The sequence below is a fragment of the Hyperoodon ampullatus genome, assembly GCF_949752795.1.
Source record: "Hyperoodon ampullatus genome assembly, chromosome: 19".
Classification (NCBI taxonomy): Eukaryota; Metazoa; Chordata; class Mammalia; order Artiodactyla; family Ziphiidae; genus Hyperoodon; species Hyperoodon ampullatus.
The window spans coordinates 33,817,988-33,839,234 of NC_136932.1; the positions used below are offsets into that span (position 1 = coordinate 33,817,988).

Genomic DNA, 21,247 nt, shown 5'->3' on the forward strand with positions numbered 1-21,247 from the left:
CACGGTTGGCCTACAGAGACGGACCCTTTGGTAAAATTTGGTTTTATCCTCAACGGATACAGTGGTTTTACTAAAAGGAAGTTGGTACAATTTTCCCAGAGTCAGAAGGAATACTGTGTTAAGAATCATGTTTCTTAAAAAGCTAAATAAGGAAACTGGACATGACCCCTTTCCTTGTCATTTGTTTGCCATATTATGAAATAAAGTCCAAGTGCGATCCCGTTTCAAAGTACAGGCTTCTGCTCCTACCCATGTGGCCCCCCACCGCCTGAGTCAGGGCCCCCAGCTTGAGTCCTGTCCTTGCAGCCACTGGCCTGACAGGCTGAGTGAAACTCTGCAGATCAGGTCCAGACAGGGCGTCCCAGGCTGGGCTCCTGACATGGCCAGGGAATCACCAGGATGAGCAAACTCAGACCCTCCTGTCTGTAACCTTGGGTCCCTGGGAGGTCCTCTGCATGTGCTCGTGCCTCCCCAGTGGGGTGACAGGATTTCCCAGAGACCTGCCGAGGGATGCTTGGAACACACGGGCTGCACCGTGCGGGAAGCGCTACTGGTCATCAGTCAGGGTCAGAACACCGGGCTGTGGAGGTGAAGCCCCGGGACGTCAGGAGCCCAGGTGACCGAGCAGCTGTCTGGGCTCTAGGGCTGAGGGGGTTATGGGAGCGTGAATTCCACGTTCCTGCAGGGATGAAGGGACAGGGGTCTGGGAAGGTGGTGGTCTGAGCACAGGGTAGCCCCAGGGAGGTGTGAGAAGCAGCATGGCGGCGGGATGGGGGTGGGGGTGGCAGTGAGGGGTTCCCGTGGAAGGTTCTCATCCTGGGGTCTGAGCACCAAGGAGCTGAGACATCATTTGTTGTGCAGACTGCGCACTGGGCACTGTATTTTCTGAGCCGGGGAACGACAAGTCAGGAGGTCAGAGAGGCCCCAAGGACCATTTCTAGGGCGATGGTTTTGAAGGGAGGGGAAGGGAGAGACTGGGTGACCCAGAGTGGAGGGTGGGTGTCAGGCAGATTCTTTCAGGAGCACAGGCTGCTTGCTTCCACCCCCTCAATAAGAAACATCCCCGGCTGGGGCGTTCTGCTCTCCTCCCAGCTCATGAAAGTGAGGCAAGTGTTATCGGTTCCACCAGGAACCGGAGATGGAGTGGAACGACGCCACACGCACTATGGTTTGAGCTGCTGGTTTATTGCAGCAGGAAGACAACCGACTCGCTTTACAAATCTGAGGGCTGTGGATGTCCCCACCAGACACACTCATGCCAGTTCCCACAGTGCGACCTGGATGCAGCCAAGAGGTGATGTTTCAGGTAAGCAGAGACAGAAATCAGATGCTACCTGCAGTCGCTTTGGAAAGTTTTGAGAGAACAGGCTTATTGCAGGCACTGTTTAAGTGTTGCATAAATTCCCAAATGGATTCCTTCCAGGGCAGTGAATAACTAAAGTATCCTTTTAAGCTTCAAGACCTTTGGGCAACTGGGACAGTGGACAAGCAGGTGGATGTGAGGGCCGAGGAGACTGCTGGTGACGGAGGCCGCCCCTGTCTGCGGGGACCCATGCGCCTCCCAGGCCCACTAAGCACCCCGATCCGGAGTCCAGCTCCCGCTTCCGGCTCTCCAAGCCACCGGACGTGCGGAGGCTAATTTCTGAATTTAGAAGATAGCAGGATGGAAATGTGTTCCTCCCTAAAGGGACAAGAATGTGAGCTATGTGGGCCAGCCGGCCCCTTTCTGATTTCCCTTCTCACTCAGCCTTGAGCCGAGCTGATGACCGCAGCAGTGACTAAAGAGGACGAGATGGATCAGGGCCGGAGGGATTTCTAGTTAAGTCTAGCATGACCCTTCCAGAAAGAAACGCTCTGACACCTCGGATATTTTAAAGTGAACTTTAAAGATGCCTTTGATTCCCTGGAGTTTCTGAAATGCTGATACATGATAGGGTGGGCGGTGGGTGGTCCAGTCTGAGATTCCCCAGACAACCGTTTGGAATTCCTCCCGCAGAGGCTGGGCAGCAGCATGTCCTTGGTGTTGTTATCCTCTGAGGGAAGATGAGGCTGAGGATGTGTGTGGAACAGAGGAAGCTGGACCCGGGGGCCCTGGCTCATTCACAGGAAGGGGGGCTGCGACTGGCAGCCTGCATTTCTTCTGACAGCCGGCGAGGGACCAGAGGCCACGGAACCACAGATACCAGAGTGCGAGTGTGCACCTCGTCCGGCCACCCCGGTCGGCAGCTGGGAAGTGTGTGTGGACGGGCTAAGAAAGGAAGGTGAGCTTGCACTTCTACCCGAGGGGGAGGACGAAGTGGGTGGGGTTAGAGGAAGAGCTCTGTAAAGACCCTCAAAGAGAAATGCTCTCCTTACCTAAACCTGCAGAGCCAACCCAATTCTTATTTGGGGAGCATCTGGATATCACCGTGTAAAGAGTTGTCGAGTGATCACCGAGCACCAAATTAGTTTACAATCTTGTTCTCAACGCAGCGACTTCTCTCCTGGTGCTTTGGAATTACCAAAATATCCTTGCCTAACAGCAAAGGGGGAAAAAAAAAACCCCTGTGCGTCTCCCTGGATGTTTTTTGCTTCTCCCCACGCGCCGCTCTGCCGTCAACTCTGCGGCCCGCCCGCGTCGCCCTGCGCAGCCGGCCGCTTGCAGGTCAGCATCAGCAGCAGGAACAGGGGCAGATGCCAGAGGCTGCAGAAGAACAGCTTCCGGGAGCTCTTCCGGTCTGCGTCCCTGTAGAACCGAAAGCTGAGGTAGGAAATGTACAGGTTGATGGGGAGGGCGATGACGGGGAAGGTCCACGTGGTGACGTCCAGGGCGGGGGCCGCGGCGGACATTGCGACCAAGGCCAGGCAGTGGCGCAGGGCGACGCGCCGGCACAGGTCCGGGTGGGTGACCGACATCATGCAGTAGCCGCCCCGGGAGTAGTCTTCGCGGAGGCCCCAGCTCAGCGCGTTGAAATGAGGAAACTGCCAGGAGTAGAGGATTCCTCCCAGAAGACACGCTCCTGCACAGAGGTTTGGGGAAGCAAGACACGCCGTCGTCAGAGATCTACAGAGGCACCCCTTCCGACAGCTGCCGGCCCTGGCGGCGCGCTCCCACCCCGCAAGCCGGACTGCCTCGGGTCCTCGCGTCTGCGCTCCCCTCTCTGCTCAGAGATGGAGGTGGGCGGGGGCGGGAGGCTTCCCACAAGGCTGAGCACCTGTGGCACCTGACCGCCCCCCGCCCCCTGCGGTGCCAACACCGCGACAACAAAGGAGGTCACACGTTCAGGGGCGGCCCAGTCCCAGACGGCCTTCTGGGCCGGGCTTTTAGCTCAGTTTCCACCAGCCGGCTCACGAGTGAGGGGCTTGGGCAGCGAGCTGGAAGGCCGCTCCGGGCAGGTGGCAGCTCCCCGCTCAGCACTGACAGAACCGCAGTCCTTTTGGGCGGCACCGGGGACGCGGGGGCAGCAGGCGGGGCGCAGGGCCCTCACCGCAGGGAGGGCGGGGGACTCCCCAGCGCAACCTGAATACGCAGAGCGGAACAGGGGCAGAGGCTCTGCGGTTTCTCAGGACAGGTGAACGAACACCTGAGCACCCTTTCTCCGGAACTGGATCTTCCCCCCAACTCGGTGGGGTGAAGGCTGCCAGTTACTGAGTGCCTCCTTCTAACAAAGACTTCTACAGTCACCTCACTTAATCCGACTGCAGGACTTGAGGTAGGTTTTATACTCCTCATTAAGCAAACGAATCAGATGATGCTAAGTTCTCCAACAAGAGGTGAAGGAGGAACTCAGCGGGAGCCCGTCTGATTTCAACCCCGGCTCCCCCGCGGCACTGAGCCCGGTCTCCGGAAGGGGCTGCAGCTATTCCTGAGCGGAAGGTTCATTCCTCCTCTCCTCACACAGGGCGCGTTCCCCGAGCGTCCACTGAGAGGCGAGCGCGGCCTAGGCACCGCGGATGCAGCGTGAGCGCCAAGCCACGTGGGCCGAGTTCCCCCAGAGCCGCGCATCCAGAGGCCCGCGGCGGCTATGCGGAAGCATGTGCAAGGGGGGCGCAGCGCACGGGGCGCAGCACGTGGAGCGGAGCAGACGTCTAGAGGAGGATGTCTGCGCCAGGGAAGAGTGACCAGGCCAGTGCGGTAGGTAATCAAGGCCCCGAGGCGCGGCAGTCAAGGCATGACAAGAAGACTAGGGCGTGTGTTAGGATCCACAGAGCTGTACATCAAAACAACACGGTCGATTTTACTGTATGATAATTTAAAAAGTAAATTAAAATAAAGAAGGCAGGCATGTGTCTGGAGTGCAGAGAGCAGCGGGGCCCGGCTCCAGGATCACCCAGAGGGACGGGCAGGGCCACCCGCCCCCGCTCTGCAGGTGGCGCCAAGGACTGTTCCATCCTAGAAGCAGCAGAAAGCCGTGGAGGGGTCTTAACGCGTGAGAGTGCACGTGTGCCTGTGGCGAGAGGGGCTGAGGAGAGGGGCCCTGGTGAAAGGACACACTGGAGGGGCCCAGGCAGCTCCGGACGGATCACTCAGGAGAGGAGAGGAGAGGAGAGATGAGGGGAGTGAGGATCGGGGCGGTGACAGTGCAGCAGGAGAGATGGGCCTGAGAGGGACCAAGGAGGCAAAGGTGACAGGACGTGAGTGCAGAGAAGGGAGGGAGGCGTCGGGAGCGATTCCTGGGCCCAGCGGTGCCCGGAGACCCCGCGCCCTAGAGGACACACCTGGAAGCCGTGCAGGGCAGCTCCTGAGGGTAACTCCGGTGTGTTCGGTCTGACACACCCTTGGGACATCCACATGGCAAGTCGTGAGGAGGGTCTGGGCTGTGATGCGTCCCCCACGGAGTGAGCCACCTGTCCCGTCATTACCTGTTTCCTTTTCCCTCCGGGATGTGAACTCGGTGAGGGTTTGTTCCTCTTTCTTTCATCTCCAGAGAGAAGCGCTGCATACCATGGGGCAAAGGGTCCTCCAGCCCAGCCCCGGAGCCCATGTGCACAGAGAACTGCTCCACAAAAACCATTCCCAAGACCCCCGTTTCCAGCACTGATGTGTGAACCTTAGGACCGCCAACTGCCCCTGCTTCCTTCCTCCTCGGAGGGTCCCGGACACGCTGACGCACTCGGGGTTCCCTGTGTCTCAGACCCTCACCTGCCTCTGGGGCCCCTGATCCGAGAACTGGGAGCTTGAGGACCCACTGGAACCCACCCTGGGAAGCACTGTCCTGCAGGGGGCTTGAGCATGTGCACCCGCTGTCCTATCTTAGATGGTGATGCAGATCTTCTGAGCCCCTCGTCTGTGGGAATGTGCAGAAAAACAGGGCGAGGTCCGGGGCGGCGACTGCTAACACAGGACCCTCACCAGGAGAGAACACAGTCAAATCATTGAGAGTCCTCCAGAAAGTAAGTGTGGGCTCCAAGTCCTGCCATGCACCTGCCAGAGAGGATCAGAGGAAGGAACCCGCTCTTCATTTTGGATCTTTATTTGTGAGTCAACCAACTCCTCGTCAGCCTTCCAATCCAGGAGGCAAAGACTTGCCCTTAGGGTCCCTATTTTGGTAGGGTGGCTTTCAAATCCCCTCCAGACCATTTTAACCCTATCTATAACTAGCATATATATATATCTTCATTCATGTAGACACACTCCAATTTGAACAGCAAAAGAAGCAGCTACTGGGACTTCCCTGGTGGTCCAGTGGTTAAGACTCTGCGCTTCCACTGCAGGGGATGCAGGGTCGATCCCTGGCTGGGGACCTAAGATCCCGCATGCTGCGGGGCCAGGAAAAAAAAAAAAAAGCAGCAGCCACTATTTGTTGAATCTGGTGGCAAACAGAGGATGGCGTCAGCCACCCACCAAGTACGACCCTGGAGGCCAGAGAGGCAGCAGCCAAAGCGACAGAGCCCTGCACGGGGTCCAGGGGGAGACGCACACGATGCAGGTGACACTGACGGCTGCTACTCAGAGAATCAAAAGAGGGTGGCAGGGCGGGCGACCTGGGAGTGGCTGCTCAGGGAAGGCGTCCCCAAAGGTGGTGTGTGAGCCACGTCTCAACTGCACTGATCCTGGGAAGAGGCACTCGTCATGTCTCTGGGAGACGTGCAGGCTGCGGGGGAGGCATGGGGAGTGAGGAGACAGCCAGCAAGGGCGGGGCCGGGTCTCAGGGTACCTGCACACCCGATGGGGAGGGGCATCTCCCCCAGAGCAGCGGAGAGCAGGGAGGAGGGACACGCGGCAGAGACCACCGAGGGGACAGGTGGTTGGGGGGCACTGGAGTGGCACACACTGATGCCTTTTCCTCCGGGGGGGACCCTCACGATTCATGGTGGAGACGTGAAGGTTCTCTCTGTGGCCGTTTTAGGTTTGCCCGGCAGACATCCGTCCCCACGAAGGCCTGGAGGCTTGTACGCAGGCCCGCGGAGGGGAATCACGGCCATGCTCTCCTGTTCCCGGCACCTTCCTACAGGCACAGCTGTTCTCACCTCATAGATGAGAGATTAAGTAACTGGCCCAAGGCTATTCAGCACCCCTGGCACCACGTACCAGCACCTTCTCCTAGAAAGCTGTTGCCAAACAGCAATTGAAAACGGTAACAAGGGACTGCCAGGTGGTCATCAGAATGCCAGTGAGCAGAGCAGAGGAAGGCTCGCTAGAAGGAGAAATCCCATTTATTAAGATACGAGTGCTGGTGCCTTAAAAAACAAAACAAAACAAGGTGGTTCAATTACAAACACACAGCTAATATTTTTCTTGACGGTGAGCACCCTTGGGGAATTAGCCAAGACAGAAGGGAAGGGGGCACCACCCAGGTACAAGTGAAGTGGAAAACAGAGCGACAGAAGGCGACTTCTCCTTCGTATGCCGATGGCAAAAGAGAGCCATCTCTGGATGTCAGAGGGGCCAGCACAGAGGAGGCAGTGTGACTGATTCTCGGGGCACCGGGCCACTCGGAGGCTTTGAGCGCAGCCCTAGCCCAGGGGGCCGACAAGACCAAGCTGTGTCCCCACAGGAATGGCATCAGGGATCACGTAGAGATGGGGGAGGGGACAGGTAAGTCAGGGCTCAGGAGCTGTTTTGCTCTTGCAATAGACGAGAAAGAGCCAATTCGGCCAGGAAACCAGGCTTGAAACGGTTAAGACATCAGGCTCCCACGTAGAATCTTGCTTGTCTTTCTCAAAAGCCCTCTTTTTTTCTGTGCCAATTGGAGTATTCTGTTTTGCTCAATACACGTTTTTAGTTACGCTTCTCCTTCAAATAACATAATTTTTAAAAAATCACTTTCGTAAGAGTGGCATGCTGCTTTCTCTGGGAGAGGAAATTGGGTAGGGGTTTGGGTCATGTCACAGATGAAAGAGCTTTAGAAATCACAGCTTAGCCTTCAAGGAGTGTAATCAGAAAACCCCACCCCACACAGCTCTCCTCGATGGGCTGCAAGGCCTCGGCTCCCTAAAAGATGTAAAACAAATGACTGTCTCCATCAAGATAAGGCGAGCTAGAACAGGAAGGCTGGAATTAGTCCAGGGGCCTTGGGGGATCCCACCTTCCTCGTGGGAGGAACATAAAGCCCTCGGTTTCCTGACTCAAAGGCTTCACCTCAGCCTCACCCCCACAAAGCAGTCTGTTTTTACTGGGCCCATGGTCTGTGACAACAAATATTTACTGTTTGCCCACTATAGGGCAGGCAGGGTTTACTCTCAAGGCCTCTGCTGGAGTCTGGCCAGGGACAGAGACAACACACAAGGGATCACAGCCCAGGAATGTCACCTTCGGTGCAGGGCTTCAGGGGAGCACACAGGAGCAAGACTTCAGTTGGCCCTGGAGAGGTCAGGGAAGGCTTCCTGGAAGAAGTGATATGTAAACAGATTCAAAGATGGTCTCTGAGGTTCAATCCATTCACACAAGCCATGTGTTTTCTCCTTCTTTTCAATGTGTTTTCTCATTTTCCTACCAGTCTGCAGAATCTTCATACATACTTGGTTTAATCGTATCCAGAAGAAATGTCTGCTTCCTCTCCTTTAATCAAATATCTGTTGGTCTATAAATACACAGGATACGGAAACTTGTGAGATAGCTGGCGTATCTGTGCAAACGGACTCTCCAGAGGACAGCAACTTCCTGAGATCGTGACGCCATGATTCCAGCTTGGAGGCAACTCCAGAGAAGGGCCAGGTGTCTGTGGCCTTACTTCCTTCCCTCCATACACAGAAAACAGAGGTGAGCTCGTCGACTGTGCTGTGTGTGACCAGCTGAGGGGAACCCTTATCTCCTGGCACCCTCTCCGATTAGGGGGGCTCCTTAGGTGAGGCAAGGCCAGCCAGTGTCTTCCCAGTGACTCTTGGAAAATACTCTCGGAACATCTCCCAAGCATCTCTACGCCACACTGGCAGGCGGAGACCCTCACCCTTGTCCCCTCTGCTCAGGTCCGTAGCGTACTTCCATCATTTTGTTGGCAAACAAAGCCAAGGCAATCCCAGCCAAATGGCTTCCCAACAGAGTGGAGACAAAACTCTCCAAGTTGGAGCTCTGACTCTGTATGGGCTCTTCCAAAACACACTCCTCTGGAATGGAGCTCAGTGGTTTCAGCTCGCTTTCTCTGCTGCCTGGTGGGCTTACGTTCAACCCTTCCCACCCCGACCCCAACCATTCACTGCCCTTCGCTGCCCATGCAGGGACTTGAAAAGGAGGAGAGACGCAGGTCCAGCGAAGCCTGGGCTGGGCTCGGGCAGTCCTCCCTCCGTGGACGGTGGGCTCCCTCTCTCCATGTGGCCCTCAGCAGCTTTGGGGTGTCGTGCTCATGTAAACTGGGGCTGGCTGGGGGAGCACAGCCAAGTCCAAAGCTTCATGGTCAGCAGTTTCAAAGCCCTTCTTTTGAGGGTGAACACAGAGGCGCCTGTGGGACAGGTCAGCCTCCCCCATGTGATGAACTTCCAGGGCGCCGCAGAGAAAGGGAAGAGGATGGGGGCCAGTTCATCAACTGCATGGCGACAAAGGGGAGATGAAAAGTCCCCTGGAAATAGGAAATAGAGTCGGCAATGGCCGCCTGCCCTTGAAGAATGCCCTGGCAGTGACTGGGGAATGATGAAGAGGCGCGGCGAGGAGAAGGGATGCTCTCCCTGCCTCCCTCCATGGTCCACTCCCCACGGTCCCTGCCCCGCTGTCCATGCCCCACCGTCCATGCGGAGCCACCCGAGGTTTCATTTGAAGCACAGTCGGGGGCAGAGGCCACACAAAGCCCTGACTCTGAGGAAGGTGACCCCTCCCCTCCTTCTCCCCCCGCTTCCCTGGGGGCTCCGAGCCTCTGTGGGTGCTCTAGGAAACTCACCTGCCCCCCACTCCTCAGCTCACCGTCGAAGGTCTGTCCCTTTATCACCCGAGCATGAATCTGTTTGTTGAACAGAACTGACTAAATGTGCACTGCGGGCCAGGCCTCATCTACTGTGTTCCAGCTCCTGTGATCCTGCCCGACTACGCGACCCAGGGGTGACAAGGCCGGGCGCGTTTTGTGCCAAACGGTCGCCAATTACACCGCCGACCTCCGGCTCACTGCGTGTTTCTCATACGGTCCTTCTCAGACTTTTGTTTCTTCGTCTTTGAAGAGGAGAGGGCTCTAAATATCGTTTGGTTTGCTAATGTTCCTGTAATGTCTCTTGGTCACTCTGTCTTTAGAAATGTCATTTATCTTAATCAATCTCAAGCTCTAAGACTAGTTATGGAAAAATCTCACACAAAAGGAATTTACTTGTTTTCGAGTTTGATTTCAAAGTGAGGCAGTGTTTTAAAGGAAATCTTCAAAAGGGCTTGGGTTAAACAGTGCCTGGTACTTGTAAGCCCTCAATAAATATTTGTGGAATGAATGAGTGAGTAAATTCTATTCTACCTTCTCATCCCAGAATAAAGGAGGTAAATAAAGTGAAACAGTATTTAACATTTTGTAGTTTACCAGCTGAGGCTAAAAAACTCATTCTCTTTTTGTTACTAGAACCATCCATCTGTCAAATGTCACTTCCTGATAAGAGTCCGTCTCTCCGAGTCCTCATTTGTAACATTCAACTGAATGTTGGCTGACATAATTAATGTTGACCACACAACAACATCTGAATTACAAACCAAAGGCCATTTACAAATCTCCTCAAGGCAGTCACCAGAAGCATGCCATAAACACCCAAGACCGGGGATTTATTCAAATATAGGAAAATAACAAAACAGAACCTGAGCCTTTTTAAGAAATGGGGGTGATGGGAAGAGAGGTGGCTTTGGCATGGGGAAGGGGGAAGGGACTTTAACCCGAAGCCTTCGGGATAAACTAGACCATCTCTGGAGGCGAATGCTGTTGAGAGGCTACCATGTGCGGCTCCAGGCCGGGCCAAGCAGGAGCATCTGCTGTCGGGCACTTATCCGCGGTGCACCCCCCACCCCAGACCCCTCCCCAGGGCGTGCAGGTCACTTGTCTCCTTGCTGGCCACTGCCTGCAGAATCAAAGCAAGCATTTCCGTTCATAAGGCAGCGAGCTGGCTGCACCATGAGCCAGCCCTCTTATTGGGCCTTCCTGAGTTTTAGTTGCTAAGCATTTTTAATGTTTTCTGCTAACAGCAGTTAAGCACCCCCCACCCTCAAAAAGCAAAGTAATTAGGCAGGTGGGAGGAAAGGTCTAAGCCTGGGTCTCAGAGGAGAATGGACACAGGAGAAAATTCCACTGTAATGATCACCTCTATTGACACAAAGAGCACTTTCAGGGCTGGGCCCTGGCTGGGGCTGGCACCCTCTGAAACAAAAATTCCACTGGGAGAGAAGAGCTAGCTGTTCACAGTTCTTTGTGCAGCTACAAAGCAGCAAACACCAAGAACACCTAATGTTTGTTTAGCTTTTACAGTTTCCATCCGTTAGTCTGTTTGTCTTCACCTCACCCCCTCCCCCTGCCCACCAATCCAGCCTCACTCGCCCACCCACACTGAGCTGGATTCTGAAGGGTCACATCAAGCACAGGCTTTGGACCCACACCACTGGGGCATCTAGAACAGCGAGAAATTCTTTTCCACTAGTGGTAAAAACAAACAAACAAAACCAACAACAACAATGCTGTTGTGGGGAAAAGAAATCAGAACCCCATGGCTGTCTTATGTTTCACATCTTTACTGGAGGCGGGAAGGCAGCACCATCTCTTCCGTGCTCGGTGCCCTGGAGGTCTTGATTGGCCCCGTAGCCACTACAAAAACCACAGAAAGATCTAGATGCTAAGAAGGGTGCTTCTGAACACTGCATTTCTTCACTCTGTCGGCCGTCTGGGAAGCACGTGGTTTTCTGTAGCTACAGATCTGGTATCTTTCCTCCCGACCAGAGTCAGGTCCTTCGAGGCAGGACCCTGAAGGTGAGGCTTCAGGATCCCCATCACACACGGTCCCGAGCTGCTGCCCCTCCAATCATAACCAATGTCTACCAAGCCCCAGGAAAGGGCTTCAGCCCAAGTCCACCTGGTCAGGGGGACGGCGACTGAAATGAATGCCGGGGCTGGTATGCGGCATCCTGGGACGGAGGCACGGATTTCGGTCTCTGTAGACTCGCATGCCTACCAACCCCTGTGCACACACTTTCCGTTTCTTGGAAAGCACTTTCCCTCCTCAACTAAACGGGCCGTGACTTAACTCAGAAGTCACTCGGCTCCGAAGTCTTCCTGGACTGATTTGGGGGCCAATTTAGGAGAGCCCGGAGCCCCCGCTAAAGCTCTCTGCTCAGGGAAATACTTGATCACCGGCCTGCCTCTTCCTGAAGACTCTGAGACATGAGACACAAGTGAGAACTGGGACTGGGTTTCAGTGACCCTGTATCTCTCAGGACCCCGCATGCAGTGGCGGTTGGGGGGACGGTTCGGGAAGGCGCGAGACGAGCGGGCCTCTGTCACCCACCTCCCCCTCCCTCCCCAGCAGCAAGCTCAACAGAGTTTTCCAAACACTTCTCTCCTCATGGCTGCACCACAGTGACCGGTTTTTGGAGGTTTAACGACAAGATGGTTTGGAGATACCACAGAAGAAAGGAAACATTGCTGGCTGTTTTTTCTCAGAAGGGCTCCTTCAAACAAACACGTCCCCTAAGATAAGAACCCAGAAGAGATACAACAACCTCGGTGAATAATACAGATGACACTGTTAGCGCATCTCTGATAATACCATCTGCCACGCCCTTGACCCAAATCCCTCGGTATTTCCAGGGCATTCTAACAGCAAGAGTGCTCGCTGGTTCTGCCTTTTCAGATTGGCGGTTCTCAAATGTGGTCCCTGGACCAGGGGTATCAGCATCATGTGGGAACTTGTTAGAAATGCAGACTCTCAGGCACCTCCCCAGACCCACTGAGTCAGAAACTTTGGGGGAAGGGCCCAGGATCCTGAGTTTTAACAAGCCCTCCATCCAGGTGACTGATATGCACTAAAGTTTGAGCACCATCGTGTTGGACTTTGGCTAGCGGCTGCCATAGCACAAAGTGCAGTTCTAGAAGATGATAAAACTATATAAAATCATAGCCGACTTAGTCCCTAAAATCCAGGAATAAAAATCTTTCAACTACATTCTCTCAGATTCTGCCTTATTTCTTTGTGTCATTTCCTTCTGTACTCATAGGTGATGCTCAATATATATCTGGCGATTGACCTTGGAATACCTTAGTTTTTTCATCTTTAAAACGGAAGCTACTTATTCACTGTTTCATTCATCCATTATTTCATTTACTCAATTCATTCAAAGATCTACTGCTTAGCTGAAGTTGGCTCTACCTATCAAATTAATATTTTGAAACTTTTGAAGCAACTGCAAGCATTATTTAAAGTAGCATTCCTCTTTCTATATACACCTCACAAGGCTTTGGGTGTGTGATTTGATCTGTGGTAATTAAGGATTCTGGGGGCAGTAGACCATGTTGTCATGTGTGCCCCACAATGCACCTTCAAGATTTATACAAAAGGGATATAATAGAAGTCAATCACAAAAACTGCAAAAGGACCTTCTTTTTGCGGCTATACAGACCTTTCAGGCTGCTCTGCTTTACACCAAGGTCAGTTCAGGTAGATGAAGGGTCTCGTTTCTCAAGACAAATGTGCATTTTCAGGCCGCTACCTATAAAAGGTACAGCCTGGCCCTGAGCTGTTCCTCATTAATGAGTTTGTATACAAATGATTAACTTTGGATTGCAGAAACACTATACCTCAAATTAAAAAAAAAAAAAATTTAAATATGCCCATTAGCAGTTTAGCCAGATCCGGACTGTGGCTGAACAAATAAGGGCTCCACCTGGATGTGCGTCCTAAGTGGGAGGACCTGAAAAGCTCCTTCTCTCTCTGGCCTCCGGGGGAGGCAGCTCGAACACATGCTGAAGCCCAAGCTCTACGCAGGAAACTGCCAGGGGCCTCCAGCCTTCAGCAAGAACCTGGGTCCGAGGACCCTGCATGACAAAGGTGACTGAGTTCTCCACGGCCCTGGACTGGACAACCCTCACATACCTCCAAGCGATACCTGGGGCTGTCACACTTGGCCCTGACACTGGCCCTGGCTGGGATTCCCTGGACAGAAAAGGTAGTTTTTGGTGCCTTGTTCCTTGTGACAGGTTTGAGGAAACTGAACAGGGTCTGGGCTGTGTCCATCAGGCAGGCAGGTGGCTTGGAGCAGGCATCCCGAGGGCTTAGGCAGGAGGCCATGGATGGGAACAGAGCACACAGTGCGGGGCGGGGGGCGGGGAGGCAGAGCCTGGGAGTGACTTGCTTGCTTTCCAGTGTCTGGGCGATGACTGGAAAGGCCTGGAGGGCACAGCAGGGGGCGGCTAGCTGGGCCAAGGGTGGGGATCCAGGCTGAACTGAACAGCAGGAATCTGACCAGGGGGTTTGGCTGTGCCCAGGTGGCTCTTTAAATTTACAACTGAAAACGGGGGTGGGGGCGGTAGCTCATGAGTCCTCCCGTCCAGGAATGCCAGAGCCCTGCTTTCCCTCCCACTTCCCTCACCCAAGACACAGATCGCTGATGGACCCAGTGCTCTTTCCCCCTAAGCCGGGAGGCATCTGCCTGTCCCAAAACAACGGCCAGGGAACAAGCGGGAACCGCTCAGACTCTGCCAGTGAATCAAATCTCACGACCTTCCTTCATCTGTACTAATTAACACCAGCTTTATGATTGAGGGAGATTTAATAGCAAGTCAGCAAATCCTCACAACAGCTCCATGAGAAGGGGCTTTCCAGTCCCAGGTGGGAGGCGAGGAGACACCGCGTAAGGAGGTCAGGTTTGGTTCTGAAGGGCAGCCAGCTAAGGGCGGGGGCGCCCCAAACCCAAGCCCCCTCCCCCAGGGCCGAGCCCTTCACGGAGGGGCTGACGCCGTCTCCCGCTTGCAGGAGACTGGTTTCAGGCTCATCACAGAACAAACGAGCACATGCGTTTCAGAATATTATATTCGCAGATTCATGAAACTGCCAACATTTACAGGATATTAAAGCCATCGTAAGAGACAATCCTGGTAAAGGTGCAATCCCCTTTGTCAGCTTCCAAATGGGAGCGTAAGAGCTTTTACGAAAACGTTTCAGAAACGTGGCTTCTAGGGCAACGGTTTATGGTCAACAGCCTTTTGATCGCTTATGTGAAAAATATGTACTTACATATATTGCAGGAAACCTCACCACTTCCTTCCTAAGCCTCGGTGAAAAACACTAATTACTTGACTAATTAGACTGTGAAACTTCCCTTACAGATGGTAAAAAGGAGCTATTTTCACCCCACAAATTTACTTGTGACATCCCAGCCAAAAAACTGGAGGAATGTTTCAATGGTTTTATTGTAGACAGCATGAAAAATGTAAGCAAATCATATAAAAATAAATTAGAAACTAATGAAAATAGTCTGTCCTCTCCTAAGAGGGGAAAATAGTCTGGTTCTGGGAGAGCGAAGAGTCGGTGCAGGAGGCCTGCTGACGAGGCAGCATCGCTGTGCCCGGGCTGGCCCGGACACCTCCTCCAGCATCGGGACCCACCCCACACGGCACCAGGCCCGCCTTGGCTCCGGACTTTCAGGTGCTTTCTTCTCATTCTACCTGTTGCCCTTTGCTTTCTCTCAGCCCTTCCCTACTGGTGAGAGCATCTGTTCACCCGGAAGCCACGCTGACACGGTCCCCCTGCAGCTCCGCACTCGATACTTCCAATGGCCACAACCGCACACTTGCCAAAGGATTGGTACCGAATAGAATGGCATCTACCACCAAGTACCGCAGCTCAGGGAAGGAAGTGGCCTCTGACCAGCGGTGTTAGCGCATGCAAGAGCCCCTGAGCTCGCGGGGCCAGCACCCAGGCCCCGGGTCTGTGGAGAGACGCTGAGACACTCACCAGCATCCAGGCTGCCCGTGGCCGCAGTCCAGCCCATGAGGGGAGGGATGGCCCCCACGACGGCTCCCACCCACGTGTTGGCAATGCTGATCCTCTTGAGCGGGGTGTAGCAGCAGGTGTACAGGAAAATGTTGAAGAGCCCCAGAGCTCCCGTGAGTGGATTTACGCCCCAGGTCAGAAGGGCAACTCCCGGAACTGCACAGCAAGCAGCAAAGGACACAGCTAGCAACGGGCTGGAAGAGAGCAGGGGACACAGAACCGTCACTTTCAGCTCCAGACAATCACGACGTGGGGCACAGGTACAGGGAAGCGAGCTGGGGGGTGGTGCTGGCCTGGCTTCTGCCCTGAACCAGGACATCCTCTGGATGACATTTAAAACGAGGAGGGACTGGCTTGCAGGAGCTCGGGCTGCTCCTCCTGGCTTTGCCAGCCGGGACTAACGAAGTGAAGAGAGTGGAGGCCGCCGAGGCCCGGATTCGACAGGAGGCCCTGCCCCACCTCCCAGGCCGCGGGATGTCCCGGCCTCCGTCCTCACCTGAGCAGCCGTGACCGCCCCCTCCTCCCAGGGCTGACGCGAGGGCTGCCCGACACGGCACCTGCTTTGCACACGGTTCTGCTGCACAGCTGGTGGGAAGTTAAGTGATCGTGACAGATGAACCCTTCGGAACCCAGGATTTAGGGTTTGGGCAAAAACCAGTATCTTACTTCTGGAAGCAGTTCTGTCCATTTACTTATTCTTTATTTAAAAACATCACCCAGTTAGTACTAATGCGTAAGGACAGTGTGTCTGAGTACCACTATGTGTAATAAATTACAGGCTCAGCACGGCACCAACTCTGTGCCAGCCATGAGACACCAGGGGCCGCCCGTGGTGATCGCGCTGCCCAGCCGGACCGTGGTTTATGGACACACAGCTTTCGAAAGAGGTGGCACAACGCCCTATACGTAAATTGTCAGATAAAAGTCTACAGCGCCAAAGATGACCACAAGCCTGGTTCTCAACAGAGCCTGCTTTATACAGTGGACTTCCTGGGGCCTCTTGTGAAAGGCTTTTCGAAGCCTTTCGAAGCCTTTTCGAAGCCTTTTCGAAGCCTGCGGACAAACTGCATCTACTAGTCCCTGCCCATCTGCATGTTTCTTTACTCCCCTGAAGAAACCTAAGGAGGGCGCTTGAGCCTGTCTCCTCCTTGGAGAAGCCACGGCTCACTCGCAGGCCCCAGCACATGCCCACGGGGACGCAGGCGTCACGGGTGCAGCTCCGAGGAGGCTCTGGTTTTAGGGAGGCCGGCTCGCGTCCCTGCAGGCACGCGTGTGGGTGCGGCCATGTCCCTGACACTGCCTGCCTGTCCCTCGAGGAAAAAGTCGAGCTGCGAGGGGGGCCGGGGAGCCCACGGGCTGGAGACCAGGGGACCTCGGGGTGGGGGCCTGTGAAGGGGGAAGGGCCCTTGCAGAATCCTGGCTCCCACTCTGATGGGGACCGGCACTGACCCCTTCCTCCCAGGCTGTGACCGCCTGGGCCTGCAGGTGGAACCCAGCAAAATGGGAGTCTTGATGGAAAGAGAGACCATACCAGGGGTCTGCTGTTGTCAAGGCGCCGCGGATGAAGAACCAGGAACCACTGCTGAGACTCGGCGCGTGTTCAGCCCCGGGGGTGAATCTCCATCCTGTTCCGCCACCTCTTCTACATCGTGTATGCGTGGCGCCTCCCACAGGCCCTCGAGCTGCTCTGGCACCCCTCCAACACTCCCACCCGACGGCCCACCGCGCTGGGGCTCAGCCAGGGCTCTTCTCCCTTCCTGGTCCTCAGCGTGATGGTGGCAACTCCTCTGCTGCTTCTCAGGGCCCCAGACCCCCTCCAGCCCCCAACCCCTCAACAGACATCCTTCCCTCTTACTAAGAGTGATGGATACCTTCATCTTGACTTCTTCCTCCCATTTTCCCTCTCATTTTTAAAGGCAAACGCTCCAGGTTTGCTCCTGTGTAATCCCCTTCCTGTCTGTCTTTCACCTTCTCCCTCCACTGAGCCACATCCTCACGTCAAGGGCCTTGTTCACATTTCTCCAAGTTCTGACCATCCCCTCCAAACCCAAACTGGCCTTGACTTCCCCATCCCTCCCTCTCCTATCGGCCCCAACTCTCTCCCTCACACCTACTGAAGCAGATTTCTCCCTGCTGTGACCTGGATAAACACCATGTGATACACACCATGTGACCTGGACCACCTAGCTTCCCTGTAGAGCAGACACAGTTTTCCAGGGGCACGGGGAGGAAGACGCCTGGGGTCACCTTGCACATTGGTCCAGAAAGTAGAACTGAAATGGCTGAGAAGCAGTGCAAAAATTGTAACTGCTGTTCTTCTTTCAATCAGGTACTTTATAGCTTAAAAGAACAGATTTTTTTTTTTTTTTCCCTGTGGGACTCTGAAAAGCTAGTTTTATTTGAGTGGAAGAAAAATGTGGCTCATAAACATTTTTATTTTTCCTGAATTGGACCTTGTGGGAAAAAAAAAAGGCTGTTCACTCCTTCTCCAAGGACTGTAGAAGCCAGATGGATTCAAATTTATTAGTGTTATAAAAAGCCCTTTTACAAAAGTGAGCGTGAATTTAATTTATTGAGATAGGCGATTTTACGTGGAAGTTTAGTTTCTGACCTTTGTCGGAATCACAGAAAATCATGAGACTCAAGTTTGGTGTTTAAATCCGTGCTCAGAGGCACGAATGAAAATTGGGTAGGTTGACAAACCATGTAAACAAAAATGAGGACATCCACCCAGGTAGGGATGATCATTCTCAGCGCCCAGATACTCAGGGAACCCATTTCCTTCCTGGTCCAAGGAGCCTGGGGTCGGCTCATGTTGTGGGTAAAAGTGCCCCATTGACTAATTCTGTGAAGTTTATACTCATGTGCTTTATTTTTCATAAACATATACGTTTATCAACAGAGGAATGGATAAAGATGTGGTACTTATATACAATGGAATGTTACTCAGCCATAAAAAAGAACAAAATAATGCCCTTTGCAGCAACATGGACGGACCTAGAGATTGTCATACTGACAGAGAAAGACAAATATCATATGATATCACTTATATGTGGAATCTAAAAAAAGGGTACAAATGAACTTATTTACAAAACAGAAGTACAGTCACAGATGTAGAAAACAAACTTATAGTTACCAGGGGATAAGGGGGGGAGGGATAAATCAGGAGTCTGGGATTGACATATACACACGACTATACATAAGATAGATAACTAATAAGAACCTACCGTATAGCACAGGGACCTCTACTCAATACTCTGTAATGGCCTAGATGGGAAAAGAACCTAAAAAAAGAGTGGATAGTTGTATATGTATAACTGATTCACTTTGCTGTATACCTGAAGCTAACACAGCATTGTAAATCAACTATACTCCGATAAAATTTTTTTAAAAATAAAATAAAATTTTAAAAAATGAAAAAAGAAGTACTTACTCTCCCCGCTACATTTGAGGAAAGGAGGGAGAGAGGGAGAGAGGGAGGAAAAAAACCCCATAAAAGTAACATATGTTCATTTCCAAAAATTTGGAAGGACAGAAAATCACACAAAAGATTCTAAATTAGCTTTTCAAAGAAACATTGGTTTATAGCTTTCTAGCCTTTTCCCAATGATACATCTACTTTAAAAATAACTGAGAACAGGGACTCCCTTGGTGGCGCAGTGGTTAAGAATCTGCCTGCCAATGCAGGGGACACGGGTTTGAGCCCTGGTCCGGGAAGATCCCACATGTCGCGGAGCAACTAAGCCCGTGCGTCACAACTACTGAGCCTGTGCTCTAGAGCCCGCGTGCCACAAATACTGAAGCCCACACGCCACAACTACTGAAGCCTGCGTGCCTAGAGCCCGTGCTCCGCAACAAGAGAAGCCATTGCAATGAGAAGCTCCGCGCACCGCAATGAAGAGCAGCCCCTGCTCGCCGCAACTAGAGAAAGCCCGCGTGCAGCAACAAAGACCCAATGCAGCCAAAAATGAAAAAAGAAAGAAAGAATTGCTTTGCTTGGTTCTTTAAAAAAAGAAAAAAAAAAACTGAGAACACAGTGAATTGTGGTTTTGTTGCTTATTCTATTTTCAATATATCTTAATAATTTCCCTATGCAGTTAAGAATTATTTCACACCATTATCATTAATAGTTACATAGTGGCCTATTCCGTGGATATACTGCAATTAATTCAATCAATATGTCTTTTTGGACACAGCATTTTTCCAGTTTTTAATTAGAAATAATGTTGGGATGAATATCTCATAGACAGGTCGTTGTTCACAGCTCTGATTATGATACATTCTGAGGATAAGTTCCCAGATCACTGAGTCAGATGACATGAACATTTTTAGGGGTTTTGACTTGTACCCCAGCCTGTACTCGGGAGTTTATACTAGCTTACACTCCCACCAGCAGTATATGAGAAAGCCTATTCCCAGAACCTGTATCAACACTGGGCACGGCGGCATTGAAAACAAAACAAAAATGAATAAAGTCAGACAAGTTTACTGAGATATATAGTATTATCTCCATTTTACAGATGAGAAACTGAGACTCGGAACGAGGACCTGTACTCGGGTTTCCTTGCGGGCTCATTCAGGTAACCCGGGGTTCACCCTCTAACTGGTACGTGGGGGGTACTGGTCTAATACCACTTACTGATGCTCTCACTTCTGGGGGCTGCAGGGGGCTGGGGGATTGGGGTCTTCCGCTGGGAGCAGCCTCCTGTGGGCTCACAGCTCCTTCAGTTCACCCCACTGCCCACGTGGCCTAACTTCCTACTGCATTCCCTGACGTGGAAACGGCTGGGAAGCACTCCATTTCTTTGAAACAAAGGACAGACCTGGGATGTAATACGGTGAGCAAGACAGACATAGTCCTCATCCTGGGGGTGCTTATCCCAGAGTGGGAGACAGTGAAACAGGTGGAACAGTCAAGTGAGGGGCGAGCCTTCCGGGAGCAGGAACCCAGTGTGAGCGGAGGTGTGGAGCAGACACGGGAAGTTCGGGGGATGTTGAAGCCAAACCCTGATGGACGGATGGGAGGCGGGCAAAGGGTGGGGCAGCGTGTTTTGGGGGCCGGAGGGGTCAGAGAGCAGAGGTAGGCAGGGCCATGGGGAGGTCTCTGGGCAGATGCAGAGTCCACGTAGCTCCCTCTGCTTCTTAAATCAGGGAAGGAAACGATAAGATCTGCTTTTGAGAAGGAGCCCTCTGCCTGCCAGCAGGGCCAGCATTCACTCCCCTCATGAGAGAGGTCCCTATTAGGCGTTTTTTTGAGGAAAATGAATCGCGATCACCCCACTGCACTATTTTTATCAAATGCTCAGTTGAGAGAAACAGCACTCAGGTAGCCAGTAGCCGTAATCTACCTTCCAGACCCCCAAACCCACGGTGGGTAAAACAGGGCAGCAGGGCCGGGCCCCCTCCTCCGGGCGGCCTTCGGTGGCTGACCCCAGGGCGATCGCGCCGCCGTTTCATTAGCTCCTGCTTTTGCCTCTCCTTGTCGCTCCCATGTCTCCTTTTTGTTGACTTTTTTGATCACTTTTGTTACATTTTACATGCCTTTGGAAGTTAACAGAAGCCTTGTTTCAAATAAGGCAGAATAAAAGAGTTAAGTAAACGAAGGGTGACCCACAGGGTTTTGGTTAGAATCTTTGCACACAGTGAAAATACATCAGTAAAAGAAGCGAAGGGTTCTTTTTGAAGCCAGAAGTAGGAAGAGGACGAGCAAGAATAAAGAGGAAATACATCAAGTGGTATCTGGGTTATTTTTTCAAGTTGGATTTACCGTGAAATCCTTAAATATCATAGCGATATTAAAGTTGCTTAAGTTTAGCTGTTTTAATAAAGAGATCTATTTTTGATACAGAAAAAGATTAGGAAAGTGCACTCCTTTCTCATCTCGGTTATACACCTA

At 52.7% G+C, this 21,247-nt stretch overlaps 1 protein-coding gene across 2 annotated transcripts in view; it reads right to left on the minus strand.

Annotated features, from left to right (window-relative positions):
• Window positions 1-2,450: 2,450 nt before the first annotated feature.
• COX10 (cytochrome c oxidase assembly factor heme A:farnesyltransferase COX10) overlaps window positions 2,451-21,247 on the minus strand; it is a gene marked incomplete at its 5' end in the record, with an annotated part of 109,509 nt that continues 90,712 nt past the window's right edge. For both annotated transcript variants that reach the window (XM_079724568.1, XM_079724569.1), the window contains 2 exons: window positions 2,451-2,999; window positions 15,313-15,545. In XM_079724568.1, coding sequence (XP_079580694.1) covers window positions 2,596-2,999; window positions 15,313-15,545 — 637 coding nt within the window. In that variant the 3' untranslated portion in view covers window positions 2,451-2,595. The remainder of the gene's footprint in view (window positions 3,000-15,312; window positions 15,546-21,247) is intronic.